The following is a 20,216-nucleotide window of genomic DNA, read 5'->3' as shown; positions in this document are numbered from 1 at the left end:
TTCATCGGATTGGGTGGGGTGGGACGATTCATCAGTGAGAAAAATAAGAGAGCAGCTTGTGAACGGTGAGAAAAATTCAAGGACTCTCTCCCAAAAGGAGAGAGGCCAGCCAGCATTCTCAAACAAGCTCGCTCTGCTGTCATCTGTAAACATTCTAACAGATTAGTCATTCCCCCATTGCATATGCCAGTGAAATTGTAAAGTATTTAAGGAAAATGGTGAATTTAGGTAATTGATAAACTGAGTTTTATTTTCATGGTCCCATTTAACAATTATGTGTTTTCAGTTTCTCCGCCTTCGCTTTCCCAGATGCAATTTTGGCACGGGCTCTGGGAGTATCAACATGAACCGAGACTGGAACGTAGAGCTCGCCAGCGATTGTTGGCACGGCGAGATCGCCAAACCGGGTTGCAGTGGGTCTGGGCCAGCAACGGGCAAGTTCCTAGGAATGCTGTCAGGACGGTCGATTCGCACCGGAACAGTTCTTTCATAGGAAGAGCTCATCACCAGGGTTCGGTGACACCCGGATATATAGATCCTAAGCGCAAGGCTTGTTGCATCGCCTGGGGTGGTGATGAACACGAGAAGAGAATCTACGAAGTCCTCTGTACGACCGGATCATTCCTACCGGTTTCGGAGGTCAACACGGAAGTGCTGCTGAGCGCTACTTCGGCTGGGATTTCAGAAAATGGCGAACCACTTTTCATCGGACGGGTGAGACACGAGGGGAAGTACATTTATGGCAAAGTGCAGCGGTCGCACGGAGTGTGCTACATTAGCCATGGCAAACGCGAAATGGGATTCAAGGAATACGAAGTATTCAGTGCAATGCCAGACCCAACATTCCAGTATCACGAGTGGGTGAGCAACGAAGATGTCGAGACTGTTCCACCGAAAGCCATCGTGGGCGGTATGAACCAGGACGGGTATTTGTACATCGGTCGTGCCAAACACCGTAATTCGCTTACACCCGGGTCCGTTTGTCCCAGAGCAAACATTTGCCACATTGCCTGGGGCTCCGATGAGCATCCCAAAAGCAAATACGAATATCTATGCAATTGTAAGACAAAGTTTATTTCATGTTCATCGAACAATGTGCCCGTGGGAGCCATTCACGGAGGTTATTCGGAATTCGGGGAACCTCTGTTCATCGGACGCGTACAGATCAACAGAAGGCAGCTTATAGTTGGAAAGGTTCAACCGTCCCACTCGGTTTGCTACGTTCCGTATAGAGGAAAAGAAACTGCTTACAAAGAATATGAAATACTAGTATTAGACAACTGCTAAGGAGCTCAAATGAATAACCAACAAAAATATGTGATGTGATCATTGTATTCTAGAATGTAATTGATAATACTGTTGTCTAAAATCGGAAGACATTTTCTTTTATTTGTAATTTGTTTGGTAACTACCGTAATAATTGTTCAAGATAAGAATGATAAGACTGTATTTTAATTGGTGTTGAGAATTCCTAATGTTCTTGCAAGCACGAGGTACCAGGTGATTCTGGTTAATGGATTACTTACATTATTTATGAAGCATCACATAAAAAAATAATGTTAAAAATTCGTAAATATATTTTAACTATGCATAAATTTGCTATCGCAAGTTCAGCAGAACTGCTTTGGTTGAAATTGGTTGGAATGTCAATAAAATAAAAACAGATGCATAAAACGCGAGAGAAAGAAAACCAGAGAGTTTGTAAACACTCTCGTAAATTTCACTTTTTGTCGCACTAGCTCTTTTGCCCGGCTTATAGAAGAAACGGAAGAAATCATTTGCAGTTTGATTATCAACATCACAAAAAGCAGACGGGAGCGATAGGTGTTAGTCATCGAAACGAGTTTACGAAAATGGTGCAATACGGTAAATACCACGTCAACTGATACATATCCTTCAAGTTATTACTTTTCATATAATTTTGTAGCATCCCTCTATAATGATCGCATCCCCTACGATTCGGATCGGCCCTTCAAGGGTTCTAACCATATGTATCTGAAACGTTGGGACCAACTGAACCGAATGCAGTGGGTAGAAACTACCAATGGACTAGTTCCTCCAAATGCGGTACTAGTAGGTTATGAGGAGGGACGATACCCATTGTTCGTGGGTCGGGCCAATGTGATGGACTCTGTGGCACCAGGAGTGGTAAAACCACATCAACGAGCCTGCTTCGTTCCGTGGGGCGGCAAGAGCCACAAATGTTCACGGTACGAGGTGCTCTGTACCCCAGGGACATTCGTACATATCGATAGCGACAACACTCTGATGAGGGGCACACCGGCAGGAATCAGTGAACAGGGAGAGCCGCTTTACATTGGCCGAAGATTGCATGAAGGATCTTATATTAGTGGGAAAATTCAAAGATCATGGTATTTTTGCTACATACCGTTTAAAAAGAAGGAACTTGAACTTCCAGTATTTGGCAGTGAAATTTTCATCGTAGATAGTTGAAACAATCGTCATGTCAATACGTATTGTATTTAGAATGGGGTATACCTATCATGTCTTAGCATGAAGATGTTACGTTAAACGAAATGTTTCACAAAAAAGGCCCTCCACAAAATGCACAAAATGTGATCTTACAGTTTCAACTAGAAGAAAAATACTGCTATGACAAGCCAGCCAGTATTTGTGAAATAAATATATGTGTCTTGTTTTCTAAAATATGTACAATTAAGTGGTAAAAAGATTTATTAATTTAACAAAAACCGTCGTATAATTGTCGTATACAATAAGAAGACTATTTTTGTAAATGTATTGATTACTGAAGGCAATAAAAGCAAGCTTAATTTAATTTGTTAGGTACGTTTAAAAAAGAAATCTGTAATTTCTTTCATTTGAATTCTTTCGTTGTTGAAATGATACTTCCTGAATTATGTATCAAACGTGTGAAAGAAAATTATAGAACAACCATCATCGTAATAAAACCACAGACTAGTTTGTGATAAAACCTTTCGCCTTTGTTAATCTTTACAAAGATCAGTTGTGGAAAGCCTTGATGAAAGTTCTTAACACTGATTCCTTTGTGTGCCATTGTCAAGGGTACATAAATAATATGAAATATCGTTGGGTACATAAAAAGCGATATCGTTGAATAATATGGAACGAGATGACTAGAAGTAATGGTAAGGAAATTGTACAGCACGGAATTGGTAAATTTAAATTCCAGAAGAGAATAAACGTGCAAGTTCGGATAGCACATTGATAAAAAAAACAGGTCTGCAGGAAGACCATTTTCTTACGTATTTAACGATCTCACGCTGATTTTCCAGCGCAAAGGGTTGTGGTAAAAGACCTCCAAATAGAACTTTTATAAGTTAAAATTTATTTACATCAAACATTCAGCGGAAAAAAATCTTGTGAACTTTAATAACACAGCTATTTTCGGGGCCCTGAATTAAAATATGCAATAAGTCCTATGCCGTTTGGCATAATGGTGATTGCCGAATGATTTATGCCAATCGGTATACAATCAGTTTTTTCCCTCTAGATTTTGAGATTCAAATTGAATGATGAAAATAGAATTAAAAAAAAAACACTTTTTTGGCAAACCTGTCGATTGTTAATAAGATAATTGAGTTGAAAGTCAATGATCAACTTACTCCGACCGATTTTGATAAAATTTTATAAGAATTTTTGACAAAAAAAAATAAAATTAGTAGGTATTTTAGTGCATGAGTCAAGACGTATTGTAGTCCATTTTCTCAATATTTGTGCGTTTACCTATCACTATTTATTAGTTATTTAGTAATATTTAAAACCATTTTTGATTAACATACCCGCAAATTATCGTTGATTTTTTTCAAAATTTACGTGTACTTACCTTGTTCTCCGGCTGAAACAGTAAATTTTTATTATTTTCAATTCAGGACTTACATTATGTTAACATATGTACATACAACATATTTTAACTTGCAACAGTTCCGGGTACATGTTCTCATCAACATTTGTTTCAACTATCTAATGATATTTAAATATTTTATGAAATCAGAAAACCTATATATTATAGCGCCAGCACTAAATTTTACTTCGGAAGTCCGGACTTCCGATCCCGAACTTACTTCCGAACATTTGACAGTTGTGTTTAAAAAATAACAGTGTATTATATGCAACGTTGCCACACATAAATTTGTATCCACCAGACTATCTCAACATACTTTAAGCGGGCCACAGACTACACAACATTGGTACAAACGCGATGAAATTTTGTCGCTGTGAACACGATTTGCATCGTGAATGGCACTGCTTGTATGATCGCCTAAACGGTTTGAGTAAAATCGGTCGGGATCGAAATATTTTGTACAAACCACCCTCTGCCGGGGTGGAAATGTTTTTTTTGCTGTTGCTGTTACTGTTTTCGCCAGCAATCGTTTGTGTTCGCGTGAAATATACTCTTCCGGGCAAGAATGAGATACACAAACGATTCAAATGAATTTGTGGCAACGTTGATTTTATGTGAATTTGGCGCACGCTTAAATAAAACGACTCAATATGTTTTGGTCGGAAGTCAGCATGATGCCAGTTCACCAAAGACGATTATAAAATTTTTATCTAAACGCACAATATATATACGCGTTTACAAAATGATAAAATCGAGCCGCGAAGTGATGAAAAATAAAACATCGAAATCGTTCGGAGTTCATTCCATTAATCTATCAACGGTGAGTTTGAAAAAAATTCGCCCGTGAATACAGTTCGCCCCAACTTCACAGACAAAAAGACATAAACAGACTTGCTGGCAAAGATTTTTATGTACACGCTCATATTTTTATAACCATTTACGGTTCTTAAATAACCATTTTATGATATTTACTTCAAAACCGTCAATATGGTTATTTTTCAACAATTTTTCTAGAAAGAATTTTAACCATTTTGGTAGTTTTCGAGTATAAACCAGAAAATGGTTGAATAATTTGATATCGCCATTTTGAAAGCGGTATCTAATTGCAGCCGGACGCCCATTAATCAAATTTTTTTCTTCCGCGGAACAGCATCCAGTTTCCAGAAAAATCGGTTCTGGAAATCGTGGAAAATTCGGATTTGTTGGAGATGGAGAAAGGTAAGTGCATGATATCTTCCAATTATTGGTCAATCCCAACTTCACAAACAAAAAAAAAATTTCAGGGTACCGATTGGATGACGCCGGTTTAGGCACGGCCGATACACCAACAACATTCAATAGGACGAGGAATAACTCACCCACCGGTCCAATGTTACCAGCCACAGATAATGGAAGTACAAAAGGAATTGTGTTTCACACCATCCGGAAGGAGCTGGAACGGATCGGAATGTATAAAAAACATCACCAGCGAGTCAAAGATTATTCGCCAGACCCTCCTCCTCCACCCTCATTATTGTATTGGCCATTCCGCAAGAGCTCGTTTCCATCCATCCATACCGGTAGCGCTCGTGGGGGAATTTTACTTTTGCTACCAGGTGATTCGTTTGCATAAATGTTTGCTGTTGGCGTTTGCTTAAATTAAAAGGCTATCAAACTATTATAATGGGACCATAGTTTAAGTATTATCTTAATGTACAAGAAATAAAATTATTATCCTGATGACTCTTGTTTTTCTAAATTCCTTCGACAATTGTAATCAATTTTACAAATCGCACAAAACTGCTCTTTACGGTTGAAAAATAACCATTTTTCAATTTCTACGGTCATCTTTCTTACGGTTAAAAAATAACCATATTTCTACTTCTCCCCGAAAAGTCATTTTATGGGTTCTCATGGAGAACTCATAAAATGACATTTCCCGGGAAAAGGTCAAAAATGGTTATTTTTGAAACATATATGGTTTAATAGTTTCTAGCGTGTATAAACGCTCATGTCACACATCAGAGTGCGCGAGCGAGGTACAAAAATAATAACAAAGCTGAACAAAAGAAAATCCCAAATTGCAATTTCATTGGCTTACCAAATCTTTTGAGTGAAGGAAGTGAAGAAACATCAGTGTTTTTCTCTCGAAGTAGTGCATCTCAATCGCATACAAGGTAGCGTAGTGATACAGACTACATAATTAAGAATTAAATTTGGCTAGAGCTATGTCGCACCAAGTGTAACATCCGAGTGACGTCGAGGTCAATCGTTGGGAAACTCCCCGAAAAAGTGAAATTAGAAGAGTGTTCGTATAGGTTCATAAGTAATCGGGAAAACTGACTTCGCATCTGGAACCGAACAACTCCAATGTTATCAGCTGTGGTGGTGGTCTAGCGACAAAAGCTGCAGCTATCATGGATTATATGTTGGACGCATACGTGGGCTACGACATTGGCACCGTGGCAGAACCGGATGATATCCCCAAAACGGACGAGGCTGTTTGGATCCTAGGCAGGCAGTACAATGCAGCTCAAGGTGAATTCTGGTTGATGTTATTGTTGTTGTTGGTTTTTTTGGTGCTTCGCACCTCGATGCTGATGATGTTGGATATTTTTCGAGAAGGGAATTTCGAAAAGTCGTAAATTACATTGAAGGAAAACAAAATTCCGAATACCAAACTTCTTTAAAAAATTTTAAACAAATTAAAAAACGACCCAAATCGATTAAAATATTTCTTTACTTAAGACTTTCTGAACGTTTGGTGTTGCATTTCTGCCCATTCATGCAAACAAAATGTTATGGGGTGAAAGTTTCCTTTATTCTTTATTTCACTCTCTTCATACGCAGTCAATAAATAAATTGAATGTATGAAGGTATTCTCTATTGATACGCGAATTCTGTCTGATTTTTCTGAATTATCTGCTTTGTTGACTTATTTTTGAGGATGAAAGAACGAAAATCATCAACAATAAGAAATTTATTCTTTAAAAAGGAAGTAGGTATTATGTTTTAGCAGGCACTTCATAGGAAGGTTCAAATAGATGATAAACTAATTCATATTATTTTTGACCTGCCGTTTAACTTATTTTAAATTTAGTGAAAATCCATTATAATTGAGGCACTTAGGATCAGAGGGGTGCGAGTGATTTTTTATCAAAACTGAGATAAACTGTTTTTTGGATAGTTAAAGTATAGATTAACATTCTGTAGAAGACACAGGTCAGAAGAAAAATTTTTTCGATATTTTTAAGCTATTTATAAAAAAACGTGTCAATGAAAATCCTGTTTCGTTTGGTGTCAGAAGGGTGCAAGTGCACTTGCACCCTTCTGACACCAAAGGATTATACTTTTAGGCTAGTTTCATTAGAACGTATACATTTTTGTCAGTTGAAAACAACATCATCTAGCTCCTACTAGGATTTTCTACTGGTTCTGACCAGAATAATCCAAAGTCCTCAGAAAGAGAAGTGATGAAAATAGATTCAGGTGTAACTTCGTCGGCATGAAAATCTCATTGTTATTATGTATACAAAAAAGTTCTAAATTTTTTTTTTATGGCAAATTTAGCCAATGCTAAAAGGCCAAATTGCCAAAAGGCAAACACAAAACGCACTTAACAATAATTTTTTGGCAAATATATCTAAGAAAAATCTCTCGGATGAAAGCTCAGAGGATTCAGAGTTTTCGACAGGCTCTGATCATGATGTCACATACTATCCCACGGAACAAAATGAAACTTCGAAAAGTTCATTAAGTCTTTTAAGGAATATTTACATAACTGTTTAGGAAAGAGGCCTTGTATAATTAGACCAAAATAAGAAAAATTAAATATCCACGGTTCTTCTGGAGAATCAGAAGTTGCTGCTGCTGCAGTTGCTAGCGAGAATGAGTCCATTCCTGGAGAGTCAACTGGCCATTCATCAAGACCCCAAAAACGCCAACGAAATCAGGCAGTCTGGAAACTCATCTTGCGAAAAAAGCTACGAAACCAAAGGGAAGCGTACGTTGGTTCTACCGGAAAAAGCGACCAGCTAAACAGTTAATTTCAATGAATGAACACATCTGCTGGTAGTCTTGTGTATCCATTAAGGAAAAAGAGAGATTGAAAGTTTTCAACAAATTCTGGGAATTAGGATAGTGGAACTTGCAAACCTCGTTCATTATAAGTTGCATAGAAATTTGAAGCCCGAAAACGCAGAAAATTAAATGTGTGAACAAAAACAAAACATCTAGTATCGTACTGAATATACTCGTTACATACAGGTTCCAAAAGGATGCTATCATATTGTTTGGAGTCAGAGGGGTGCAAGTGACATTCTTGGGATCAGAAGGGTGCAAGTGAAAAATATCAATAAAAGTAGTTCGCCGTTTTAGCATAAATATCGCAAAAACTTTGGTTTTTCTTTCAGAATCGTTCATTTTAGACCTCATGAGACACACTCGTTTGAAAATTTAGTAGAAAAATTGATTCGATAATTTTGATTTAGAAAAAAAACTTTGAGGCCCGTTTTCTCGAAATCATCATTTCGGTACTTGCACCCCTCTGATCCTAAGCGCCTCAATTGTAATTGTAGATTTATTTACACACGAAAACCTTTTAGCACAGGCCTTTTTATAAGGTCAAAGAAATTTTAAGTACATTCGAGACATAGTATTACATTTCTGAACAACTGTTAAAAAATAAACTGAACAAAGATTTAACATTTGCAGAGCAAGAAGTATTATACTTCTAATACTGATGATCGCTTGCCTATTGAAATAACAATCAGAAATTGAATCAACACTTCAAATTCTATGAATATGGAATATGAGGCCTTGAGAGCCAAAGCCGTATAAATGCAAGAATGGTAACTTTGAGGTATCATATGTTGTAATATGTGGCTTAAATTCGCATGTAAAATTTGTGTAGACATTCTCAACAACTTGGCGTTGCGCAAGGTGCAGTTTTAATGCCGCTTGCGTACAATTCATACGTAAGCAATGAATTTTTCTTTTGCTTATTTCTATTCGGCAATGCTATTTTGAGACGATTTCGCACCCGTACAACAATACGGATTTGACGTTTGAGTTGAAGATTCGGATTTTCGTCTGTAGATAGATCTGCCATTGTACCAAGATAATGGAGTCATTACCTCTACTAGTTCCACCGATTTCCCCGCTAATTTCAACTTATCATCAAAAATAATCACAAAAAAGGGGGTGTTGCGAAAATGTGCACTTTTCGATGGACGAGCCTTCCAAAATTGCCAATAAAATACACTAAATGCTTTCTATAGGGCTCCAGCAACTTCTAAACCCATCATAATGTATGAAACATTTGTAGATCCTGGCTTGTTACAACTTTGTTTCAAAGACAGCGAACCATTTTATCCAATCTTCAACGGGTCGGGTTCAAAAAACTGTTTTTTTTTTCAAGAGATTTTTTTTACTTTGACTGTAACTCCTGAGGGTGATAGGACTTTGACATATTCAACAAACTTATGTATTTTGATCAGATAAACAACTTTGTCGAAGACATCAATGCCCTCATTTACAAAACAAAAAAGTTAGCATTTTTATCTCGCTATCGGTGGACCCCTCGGCAAAAATTTTGATACTAGAATATGCTCCATGTAAAACTGAACAATGTTGCTGAAGACATCAAATGTCTATCTCTTCATCCTCGGCGCAGCTAGATTGATGTTCTGCACCACTGTGCATTGCCTTTGTGACCTGTTCGCCGTGTTTGCTCTGCATATCGGGATGTCTTTGAGTTCGCAAAACAATATCATCAGTCAGGTCAAGGCCGTTTAGCTGCTCCATCGTCGGAGGATTCCACGACAATTCATTATGATTTAAAGTCGATCGGCCCAGTCAAGATCTCATCCATGACTATGAGAAAAATAGCGGTGATAAGATACGTCCTTGTCTCACTCCAGCCATATTACCGAGATTGAATCGGACCGTCGTGCAAAACTCTTGGAATTGGTTGATTTGCTCTATTATTATTCGCCTTCTTCCTTCGGGTCATTTGTAAAGATACTCTCCACCAAGTAGGTCGGGAATGTTGCAGTATTCCAGAAAAGGCAGGTTCGACTTGATCACTTCAACAGGAATGTAATGCGATTTACTTATTAGCATTTCGAAATGCTCAGTCCAACGTTTGAACTGATCTGTTTGATCTGAAATTGCTGACGTTCTTCCCCTTTCATCGACATTCTAGCATTAGTCCTTTCACCACTTTGGCGGTCAATTGATTTGTTATTTATTTCTGATCAAAGGATCACATGTTGATCCAAATGATTACTTAAAATTAAAATTGAAAACAAAACATTTAATCAGTCTCGTTTGAACTACGGTACGTTGCACATCGTGTGTGTGAGCTGAATCGAAATCTAATTTATTTTTCTTCTCTCCTTCCACACGCTATTGTCGAGCGGTGCAATGACCCACAACGATACACCAAGGTCATCGAAAAATGAAGTTCGAGTGCGGAAATATCACGAAAATTATGCTGGGCCATATCTCGTTATGGCTGAAACAAATGTCGGAAATATATCTGCTGCGAAGATTGCTAAAAGTCTGGTGAAGAAATTTGGTGACGATTTTATACGTGCTATGCCGGTTTCTAAAACCAAAATGAAAATTTTGATGCGATCGAGGGATGCTGCTAATGAAATAGCAGGCATCGGTACCTCAAATGAAGTGCGTTTTTTTATCCCCCAACGGCTGGTGGAGTGCCTTGGGGTAGCCTATATTGAGCCGGATATTTGTGATGAAGAATTGAAGTTTGCTAATGCGTACGATAAACGCAAGTCGAATCAAGTTGATAACCCGGAGATAGTTCATGCTCGTCGTGTGCTTAGAAAATTAGCTGATGATAAAGAGGAAGCCCTGTTTACGGTGATTTTTACTTTCGCTGGGCAGAGTTTACCTACTCACATCGAGTTGAATAGAGTGCTTTATTCTGTTAAGCAGTACATTTATCCTGTCCGCCAGTGTGGTAACTGCTGGCGCTTGGGACATGATAAAAAAGGATGCAAGAGTGCTAAACGCTGTAACCAATGCTTGGAGCAAGTGGGCGGCGAAGATCATGCATGTGAAAATAGTGAGCCCCAGTGCGTTAACTGTTTGGGCTCCTATCGGGCCAATGATCACAAGCTTTGTCCGAAAATAATTCAAAAAAAGAAAACCGATAAAGAGCGGCGCGACACTTTTTCACAAGGACGTGTCGATTGGTTTTGTGGAACAACTTCAAATGAATCATCAAACTCACTAACTATCATCTCCCAACCAACAACAAAATCCACCGTGGCAGTTGCTTGCCAAACAAGTAATGTTGACAAGAATGGGTCTAATCCTTCCAGCAAACGTCGTCATAATGTCGATTCGGACGATGAGCTTCCCCAACTTGAAGTTAACATTTCTGACGGGGTTTGCGATTCGATCCGATCGACGATTGAATCTACTGAGGTCATCGATATCGTTGCAGAGGCTCTGGAAGTTCCTGAGGAAGATGTTGAAACTCGACAAAAAATTCAACAAATGGTTTTGGAGAGAATTTCGGATGTTGTAAGTGATAAAATGAAAGGATATTTTGCTAATCTCAGATTATGAAAAACACCACACCGAGCACTTTAACAGCCACCGTTCCTCTGCAATGTCTACAATGGAATTGTAGAGGGATAAATAGTAAACGCTCATCTTTAATCCAGCTCATAAATACACACAATATCAATATTTCGCTTTTGAGTGAAACACATCTCGACAATCACACAAACTTTAGTCTACCGCAGCACACCATTTTTCGTAAAGATCACAGACGAAACTCGATGGGCGTAGCCATCGCGATTCGTTCAGAACTGAATCCCGTAGCATTTCCTATTGCACTGTCAGCGGATATTCAAGCCGTTGCCTGCCAGATCAAATACATCTCCGGGTTGATCACTATTGTATCTGTGTACATACACCCGCAAGCCAACATATCGCAGACTCAGTTTGATAATTTTTTATCAACCGTTCCGAAACCGTGCATCATTGGAGGAGACTTTAACGCAAAACATCACCTATGGGGAAGCGATCATGGAAACACACGTGGAGACCGTCTTCATCAAGCCATCGAAACATCTCATCTCGTCATTCTCAACAATGGTCAGCCAACTAGGTTTGATGTAAACCGGTCGTGGGGCGCAATTGATATCACGCTGGTTTCTTCGAGCCTTAGTTTGTGCTTCGACTGGGAGGTTTTGGATTCACCAAATGGAAGCGATCATTTTCCGATAGTTTTTCATTCGAGTACTACATGCGCGATGAAATTCTACTCTGGAATCAATGTTCGGAAAATCGACTGGGAACGTTTTACCGGAAGCCTCGAGGAATCATTCGTCGAAAATGGAGAACCGGATAGCTTTGATGTCTTCTTTGAGCTGATTTGGCAAGCACTGCGCAGATCCTGTCCATCAGTAAACTCGAACCACACTCGCCGAATACCGCAACCCTATTGGGACGAAGAGCTAACAGAAGCGAAGAAAGCCACCAGAGTTGCTTTCCGCGCTTGGAAACGAGAGCTGTCAACCGAAGCTTACGAAGGGTACGCTAATACAGAACGAAGGTTCAGAAATTTGGTACGCGAGAAGAAGAGGAAAAGTTGGCAACATTTTTGTGATAGTTGTGATAGTTCTACGTCCCTCACAACCTTATGGAGGATGGCTAGAAGATTCAAAGGGCGCGGAGAGCCATCAAAAAACCTTAGAATTTCGGACAATTTGGCCAACGATGTTTTGGACAAGTTGGCTCCCTCATCTGCCAAAAATCCACCCCCGGCTTTTCTACAATGTTCGTGTTGCCCTCAAACTGGTTTACCATTCTCAGTATCGGATATTCAAGCAGTTTTAAAAATCGGTAAAGATTCGGCTCCTGGTTTGGATGGTGTTCCATATTCCGTCATAAATCATCTCCCATGGGCGGCGCTTAGTCAGTTGCGAAAAATCTATTGCCAAATTTTTGCTTCAGGAAGAATTCCGGAAAGCTGGAAAACCTTTAAAATTGTACCGATTCCTAAAAGTGGTCATGATCCGATTTCTCCTTCTGCTGTTCGCCCAATCGCGTTAGCTTCATGTTTTCGCAAAGTGTATGAACTCATAATCAAAGATCGACTAGAACATTTCATCGAAAACAACAACTTATTCCCTTCAGCTATCAACGGTTTTAGGAAAGGACGAGGAACAATGGATGCGTTGTTTCCCCTGATTAATGAAGCTTCTTTAGCTTTGAAAAGAAGAGAGCATGTGGTGATATGTAGCCTCGATATCAAAGCCGCCTACGACAACGTGGAAATTAATGTTCTGGTCCGCGAATTACGCTCATTAACAGTCCCTGAATGCCTAGTAAGAAGTATCTTCCATCTTTTTGAAGAAAGGAATTTGTGCATTTCAAATGGATTAGATTCAATATCTAGGACAACGTGGAAAGGCCTTCCTCAGGGATCTCCACTAAGTCCGTTATGCTTTAATGTTGTGATCAGTGGATTGATCAACAGTGTCCCTCCTGATGTGATAACCGTAAATTACGCCGATGACACAACAATTGCTGTAAGAGGAACCTCGCTGGAGCATAGTTGCGAATCTCTCCAAAGGGCAGTGGATATAGTTGTGGAAAATATTTTCGACCTTGGGTTAGAACTTTCGCCCACGAAATGTAAGTGCCTTCTGATCTCGACACAACAATGCGATAATCCCCCAGAAATAAATATCGGCGGTTGCACTTTGGAATACGTCAGATCCCTGAGGTTACTCGGCATGTACCTCACACGAAATCTGTCGTGGTCGTGTCATATTAGAGAGGTACAAAAACGTACGGCTCCGTATCTTAACTTTCTACGAAGCATATCGGGCCAGTCATGGGGAGCACATCCAGCAGCAATGTTAGCTATTTTCAAGTCATGTGTGAGATCAATATTGGAATACGGTTCCATATTTATGACGGAGTTAACACAAAAAGAAGCCATCGTTTTGGATAGACTACAATGGGCAGGAATTCGAATCTGTTTGGGCTCCACAAAAACCACCCACACAGGTTCACTCGAAGTGATGGCTGGTATTATTCCGCTGCAACAAAGAAGAGAACTTGCTGTCATGCGTTTTGTAAATAAAAGAGCGTCACTTTCTTCTTGGCATGGTCAATACTCCAGACCGATCTTGGAAGGTGGCTTAGTGGCTACGGGAATACACCGCGCCATAAGAATGCTTAACGAATTTATTCCACTTGAACAGCCTCTAAATAATCTCCCATGCTACATGGTCAACCGTGAAGTTGTAAGAACAATAATATCCATTGATCTCACTGTTAAACGGTTATGTTCAGAACACCAGAACTCATCGGCAGCTGATTTGGTTTCAAACTATCTCTTGGAAGTGTATGCCAACGCGAAAATCTTGGCAACTGACGGGTCGAAAGATATACACGGCACAGGTTATGCTGTGGTAAATAGTTTTGGAGCGCCTGCAGAAGGGATCAAACTCGACAGTAAAGCATCAGTTTATATGGCAGAGCTTCTAGCAATCAGGCATGCTGCGAAAATGATCGTAAGCCTTCCTGTTGCTCAGTATATTATTCTAACCGATAGTTTGAGTTGTCTCACGAGCCTTCAAAAAATCAACATCAATCAAAAATATCCCGTTGCTTGGTACGATATAAAAGCTTCCATTCTTGAAGGACAAAGAATGGGGCACGAGATCCATCTGATATGGGTTCCGTCTCACAGAGGTATTCCAATGAACGAGTTGGCAGATCAAGAGGCGAAAAGTGCGTGCATCAATGGTGGTACAGCAGATTATATTTTAACATCATTCGACATCCAGTTTCCGATTCGGCGTACAACAGTGCACAAATGGCAAGCAAAGTGGAATGCAGGAACTAAAGGACGTTTCTGTCACAGCATCATCTCTAACGTTTCGCTCCAACCATGGTTTAGTAGCTTGGATCTCAACCGCAGACAAATTGTAATTCTTTCCAAATTAATATCAAATCATTCACGGCTCCCTGCTCATCTGACTAGAAATGGTATCCTATTGGACGCGACGTGCAGTTGTGGCGAATCCATCGCAGATCCTGATCACATTATCTTCGCATGCAGCAGATTTGAAAATCTTCGTAGACCTATTTGGCGAATTTTAATGAAAAAAGGAATTCCACCCGATATTCATTTGATACTAAAAAAGAAAGACATTGAATTATATAAAACGATAGCTAATTTTGTAATTGAATGTAAAATAGACATGTAAGTAGAAGAGTAATTAACACTTGGCCGGTTATGTTATAGAGGTAAAGCCAATAAAAAAATTAAAAAAAAAAAAAAAAACAAAACATTTAAGTCTAACTATGGGGTTCTCAAGGCCCTTATCACTTTTCTTCGGAAAACATCCCTCGAAACGTCGAAGTCAAAATGCTCCGGAAAACGGTTGAGCGATCTCATTTCACCGATGAGGGCGCTGTTAACTCCGTAATTGTTCATTCGAATGAGAATTTCAATTGAAATCCTAATTTCTAAAACCACGGAGTCGTACATTAAGCGGAGTAGCCTCCAGTAGCGTGGAACAGCCGATTCGCGATGTCAGGAGGTCGGCGACGAATGAGGCACGTCTGCGGGCTTGAAGGGTATCGATATCTATGAAGCGGCATCGATTTTCGTAGCTAGGCAAGCGAAAAGGGTCTTGCCAGTTCAGGTGTCTAAGGGCGTATCGCAAAAATCGCCAACAACCTCGAGCCGATCGACTCCGTTCTGGTAATAGGGGTACCAGACAGCTGATGCGTATTCAGAATGGAACGAACAATGCTGCAGTATAAGCTTTTCAGGCAATACACGTCTTGAAGTCCTCCGCCACTTTGAAAATGAAACCGAGACTTCTGGATGCTTTGTCAATCACGTATTTGGTGTGTGCCTTGAATTCCAGGAGCTGATCTAAGATTGCGCCAAGTGGTTCACACGTGAGATGGGTCTCCAAGGAAGTATTCTGCAATTAAAGGCTACCGCTTACGAGAAAAGCTGATGAATGCACATTTGCTGCGGTTTAATGGCAGCCAGTTAATGTCGCACCAATTAGCGAAGAGATTGAATTGACATTGCAGAAAATTTATGTCGTCGTGGTCGTTTATGGTGTAAAACAGTTTTAGGTCATCAGAATTGCAAAGTTTGGGAACGTCGAAGAGTCACAAAATGTCGTTGAAGTAAATTAGGAAAATAATCGGTCCTAGATGGCTACCTTGAGGCACACCCGTCCCGCGTTCGAGCAATCAATTTACGATCAGTTAAGTAACTGCGGAACCAGCCAAGTAGAGCACCACAAAATCCTAAGCGTTCGTGAAAAGTGAACGTTAGCAAGTTACTTGTCGTAGACCTTTGGGCTTGAAAAATGAGCCGAATAGGAGTCAGCAAAACAGGCATGAAACTTTTTAAAAAAGCAGCTCGGCCCGTCCGGGCACGTAGAAAAGGAATTCTTAAGCTTCGCTGCAGCTTTAGAGATGACTGCATCCTCTATTTCAATGCTATTTATTGAAAAGCCCAATGGCGAAACGTTCCTGACAGCGGTAGCTAAATGTTCTGGGGATGTTGAAGCTTAGGTGAAGATACTGGACAATTATTGGGCGAAGAGATCGCAGATTCCACAATCAGAGTTTGCCGTAATGCCGTGCAGAAATATGTTTTAAGGTGTACCAGGTTCTTACTGCTGACTATTCACGTGGTTCCAAAACGTTTGGGCTAGACTTGAGGTTGCGTTGTACGCGACGTAGGTAGTTATGGTAACAATGTTCACTGACTTTAGTTTACGATATATATCCTTAGTGTAGGATGTTGAGTTTCTAAGGGCACACCTTTTGCCTTCTTCAGTTGGCTACGTATCGAGAATTAAATTGCGAGATTAAAAGGCGCAAACTTTACCGTCGGCACTTAAGCGCCATCCACTAAGTGTAGATGTGCCAACGGTCATCAATTTAGTTAGCTCGGACTCTTACCCCAAGGGAGGACAATTTAAATTTGCGCGAATCTCGTGTAGAAAGTTTGGCAATCTCATGGGAAATGTCAAAAAATAGCTAATGAAATTTAAAAGTAAAAATAAACTTACCGACGACGTGCCGATTCCTTTCGCTCAGCGTCTTGGCGCGGACCTTCAACTGGCCGCCAAGGATCAGGTTCGACAACCAGTAGGCACTTCTACTAACCGACTTCCCGTTGAGACCGGACCGAATGCGCGGAACAACGGCGTGGGAGATTGCCAGCCTCAACTACTTTGGGTTTTCCGATACGTGGTATCAAACTTCCACTTCGACGACTACCGATTTTTAAACGATGCTTCTACTTAAAAGGTTCTACGAGCGACTTCTGCTATCAGCGTCTGGAATCTAAGAGAGCAACCCCCGGATCACCAGCTAGCAAGATTGTCTCCCCCTATGAGGTTGGCTTCGGGTTTTTGCCAAGACAATGCTTGCAAATCGCGCGCGAAATTCAAGTATTTCTTCTCAACGGTTGAAATGGACGTTACGTCGACTAGTCTTTACTTTTGGTAGCACTTTTGATGTCGGATCGTGAAGTTCAATCCGTATTAAAGGGCCGGTTCATCATTTGCTACCTAGAGATTTTTACCTTGAGATTACCAAGACAATAGAATACATATATATAAAATAAGTTGCAACGCAACAAGTTGTTGCAGTTCAGTCGTGGTCGTGACTCAGGGGATTCAGAATGTGTGAGAATGCATCAACGGCAGCGTTGGGATTTGATAGATCATGCTCAGATACCCAGTCGATAGTGACCAGAATGTGTCGGATATCTCAAATGGCAGGGGCTAGTGAGTTTGTCTAGGCCCGCATATGGTAAGCAGACGGCTGCTTTGGCTGACCTGGTATATGCCTGCTTACTTCCGACTTTCGTCTTACTCCGAGCCCTCCTGTTTTCATCCGACATCTATTCACTTTTTCTTCCACGCACTTTACCTAGAGTACCATGTCAAACCATCTCGGTTTTTTCAGAGTAGTATGTTACGGTAGCATTGTTTCGGTTACAAAGTCATGCTCAACGTTTGGAAAAACGTTCAAGAGGTCTGAAGCTTGAATATCTGACAGAAGCTGTGGGACAGATCTGAGAAAGGAAGGTGTCATCTCACTCATTAATAACAAGACTACATTCTTCGCCGCGGCCATCGTAGAATAATCAAATTTTAATCTCGGTGGAATCTTGACTCCACGTGATTCATTTGAGTCGGGGTAAAATGAAGTCTTCACCGGGAATTACAATAAAGTTCCGGGCTTAGCTGTGACAAGACAGTTGATTAAGACTCATTTTTTTTTTTTTATCAAATTTGTTTTCCTATCAACAGATCTTGAAAGCATCCGGAAGGATGTGCAAAGCAGACTGTGGTGCACGTATCGGCGCGGATTCGTAGCGATCGGTGGCTCTCAGCACACCTCGGACAAGGGCTGGGGTTGTATGCTACGATGTGGTCAGATGGTTCTAGCCGAGGCACTTCTGCAGCTACATTTGGGGCGCAACTGGAGCTGGACGGCCGAGACCAACAACCAAACCTATCTGGACATAGTCAACCGATTCGAGGACAATAAGCAGGCCCCATTTTCGCTACATCAAATAGCACTGACCGGGGAATCCTCGGAGGAGAAGCGCGTCGGCGAATGGTTCGGCCCCAATACGGTGGCACAGGTGTTGAAGTGAGTTCTTTGGTTAATGAATTGTTGTTTGAGCGAACTAGATAAATGGTTTTTTTTCGTTTGAAGGAAACTAGTCAAATTTGACGATTGGTGCAATTTGGTGATTCACGTAGCATTGGATAATACAGTGGCCACGGATGATATTCGTTAGTATGAACTTTGCCTAGGACAATCAGCTTAAACATTTGTTGTTTTTCTTTCAGTGGAGCTATGTGTGGATAATACGGATCCCACCGGTTGGAAACCTCTGCTTCTAATCATACCACTTCGACTAGGAATAAGCGAAATTAATCCTATCTACGTCGATGGACTCAAAAAGTGCTTTGAACTGCCGGGAAGCTGTGGAATGATCGGTGGCCGTCCGAATCAAGCTTTATACTTTATCGGCTATGTAGGCAACGAAACACTCTACCTCGATCCACACACCGTACAACGAAGTGGGTCGATTGGGACGAAGATCGAGCAAGACGAACGGGAACTAGACGAAACCTTTCACCAGAAGTACGCTCGGCGGATCAATTTCAGTGCAATGGACCCCTCGTTGGCGGTTTGCTTCGAATGTCGAACGCGCAAGGATTTTGACGAACTGATGCGACGAATCGCAGAAGAGCTGACCAGCGGCACAAGCTGCCAGGCTCTCTTTGAGTTAACGAAAACGCGACAGGCTCCGTGGACACCGACAACGGTTTCGTCGACCTCGTCGCGCAAAAACAGTGAACCAAATGAGACATTCAACGAAATATCGGCGAATGAAATCGTCAATGAAGGTAATTTCTTTAATTCGGGTACTTGTATTTTAATTTCAATCTAATTTTGTATTCCTCTGTTCCACAGAGTTTGAAGAAGTGGAACACCGGCAGTTGGATTCGGACGAGGAATTCGAGATCATAGCGTAACGGATGGCCTTTTTGAAATGCGGAAACATGGAACGGAACAGGAGAGACTTTATATTTGTGTCGATAAGTTGTGAGGGGAAGTTTAAAATACTATCTGCTTAGTAATAAGGATTTTTATTAAAAATGACCATTAAGACCAGGAAACGCTTTATAGTTTTGGCAGATTTGCCAAGAGCATGAGGTCTTGTACAGATTATTGCTATTTGTTGGCTTTCTAAGACACCGATCAATTTTTTTTTTTCAAAAAATCACAACTAAAAAACGAAGAAACAAGAAAAACCTGTAAATTTTTTAGGACTCTTTTCCTCTTTCATTACACTTTATCAAACACCAATGTTAAAAGTCAGTATATTTTTGTCGCGAAGTTTGAAGCTATCTGAAAATCTTTTGTCTTAACTGTTGTACTACGGCAAAAGTCTTTGTCCAAAAATGAAACCAATGTTTATATGCTTATGAGAGTGACAAAACAATCTAGGGAATACAAATAAATCTCACATTTCCCCTCAAAAAGTGATAAAATTAACAAACATATTTCTGTTGAACTGCTTTCGATGACATGCTTCTAAGAACAATTAAATGTCCGAGTGTACAAACAGTATTTTTTTCGCTCATTCGGATTGATTAAAAGATTTTTTCTCGAAAACTATTTTCCTGTGGGATTTAATTCTTAATAACTTCAACGCTGAAAAACATTTAAGTACCAAAAAATGGGCTTCATCAATATTCGAGTTTCAAAAACGATAATCAAATATTTATGTTTAAAGAATTAAATATTCTACAATGATTGTAGAAAAGTC

General features: G+C 40.2%; 3 protein-coding genes across 3 annotated transcripts; all 3 read left to right on the top strand.

Annotated features, from left to right (window-relative positions):
* The first annotated feature begins 144 nt into the window (after positions 1-144).
* Positions 145-1,442, top strand: LOC129749618 (uncharacterized). Its single transcript, XM_055744650.1, has 2 exons — positions 145-228; positions 287-1,442. The coding sequence occupies exons 1-2, from the start codon at positions 216-218 to the stop codon at positions 1,285-1,287; spliced, it is 1,014 nt and encodes a 337-aa protein (XP_055600625.1). The 5' UTR covers positions 145-215; the 3' UTR covers positions 1,288-1,442.
* Positions 1,443-1,589: 147 nt separating this feature from the next.
* LOC129749627 (uncharacterized) lies at positions 1,590-2,823 on the top strand. Its single transcript, XM_055744659.1, has 2 exons — positions 1,590-1,866; positions 1,928-2,823. The coding sequence occupies exons 1-2, from the start codon at positions 1,854-1,856 to the stop codon at positions 2,452-2,454; spliced, it is 540 nt and encodes a 179-aa protein (XP_055600634.1). The 5' UTR covers positions 1,590-1,853; the 3' UTR covers positions 2,455-2,823.
* Positions 2,824-5,856: 3,033 nt separating this feature from the next.
* LOC129749615 (cysteine protease ATG4B-like) lies at positions 5,857-19,946 on the top strand. Its single transcript, XM_055744639.1, has 5 exons — positions 5,857-6,361; positions 18,178-18,523; positions 18,590-18,669; positions 18,727-19,290; positions 19,358-19,946. The coding sequence occupies exons 1-5, from the start codon at positions 6,241-6,243 to the stop codon at positions 19,417-19,419; spliced, it is 1,173 nt and encodes a 390-aa protein (XP_055600614.1). The 5' UTR covers positions 5,857-6,240; the 3' UTR covers positions 19,420-19,946.
* The last annotated feature ends 270 nt before the right edge of the window (positions 19,947-20,216 follow it).

This window comes from Uranotaenia lowii, chromosome 2 (genome assembly GCF_029784155.1).
Source record: "Uranotaenia lowii strain MFRU-FL chromosome 2, ASM2978415v1, whole genome shotgun sequence".
Lineage (NCBI taxonomy): Eukaryota > Metazoa > Arthropoda > Insecta > Diptera > Culicidae > Uranotaenia > Uranotaenia lowii.
Note: the sequence above shows the minus strand (reverse complement) of the source record. Positions and strands in the feature narration are given on the sequence as shown.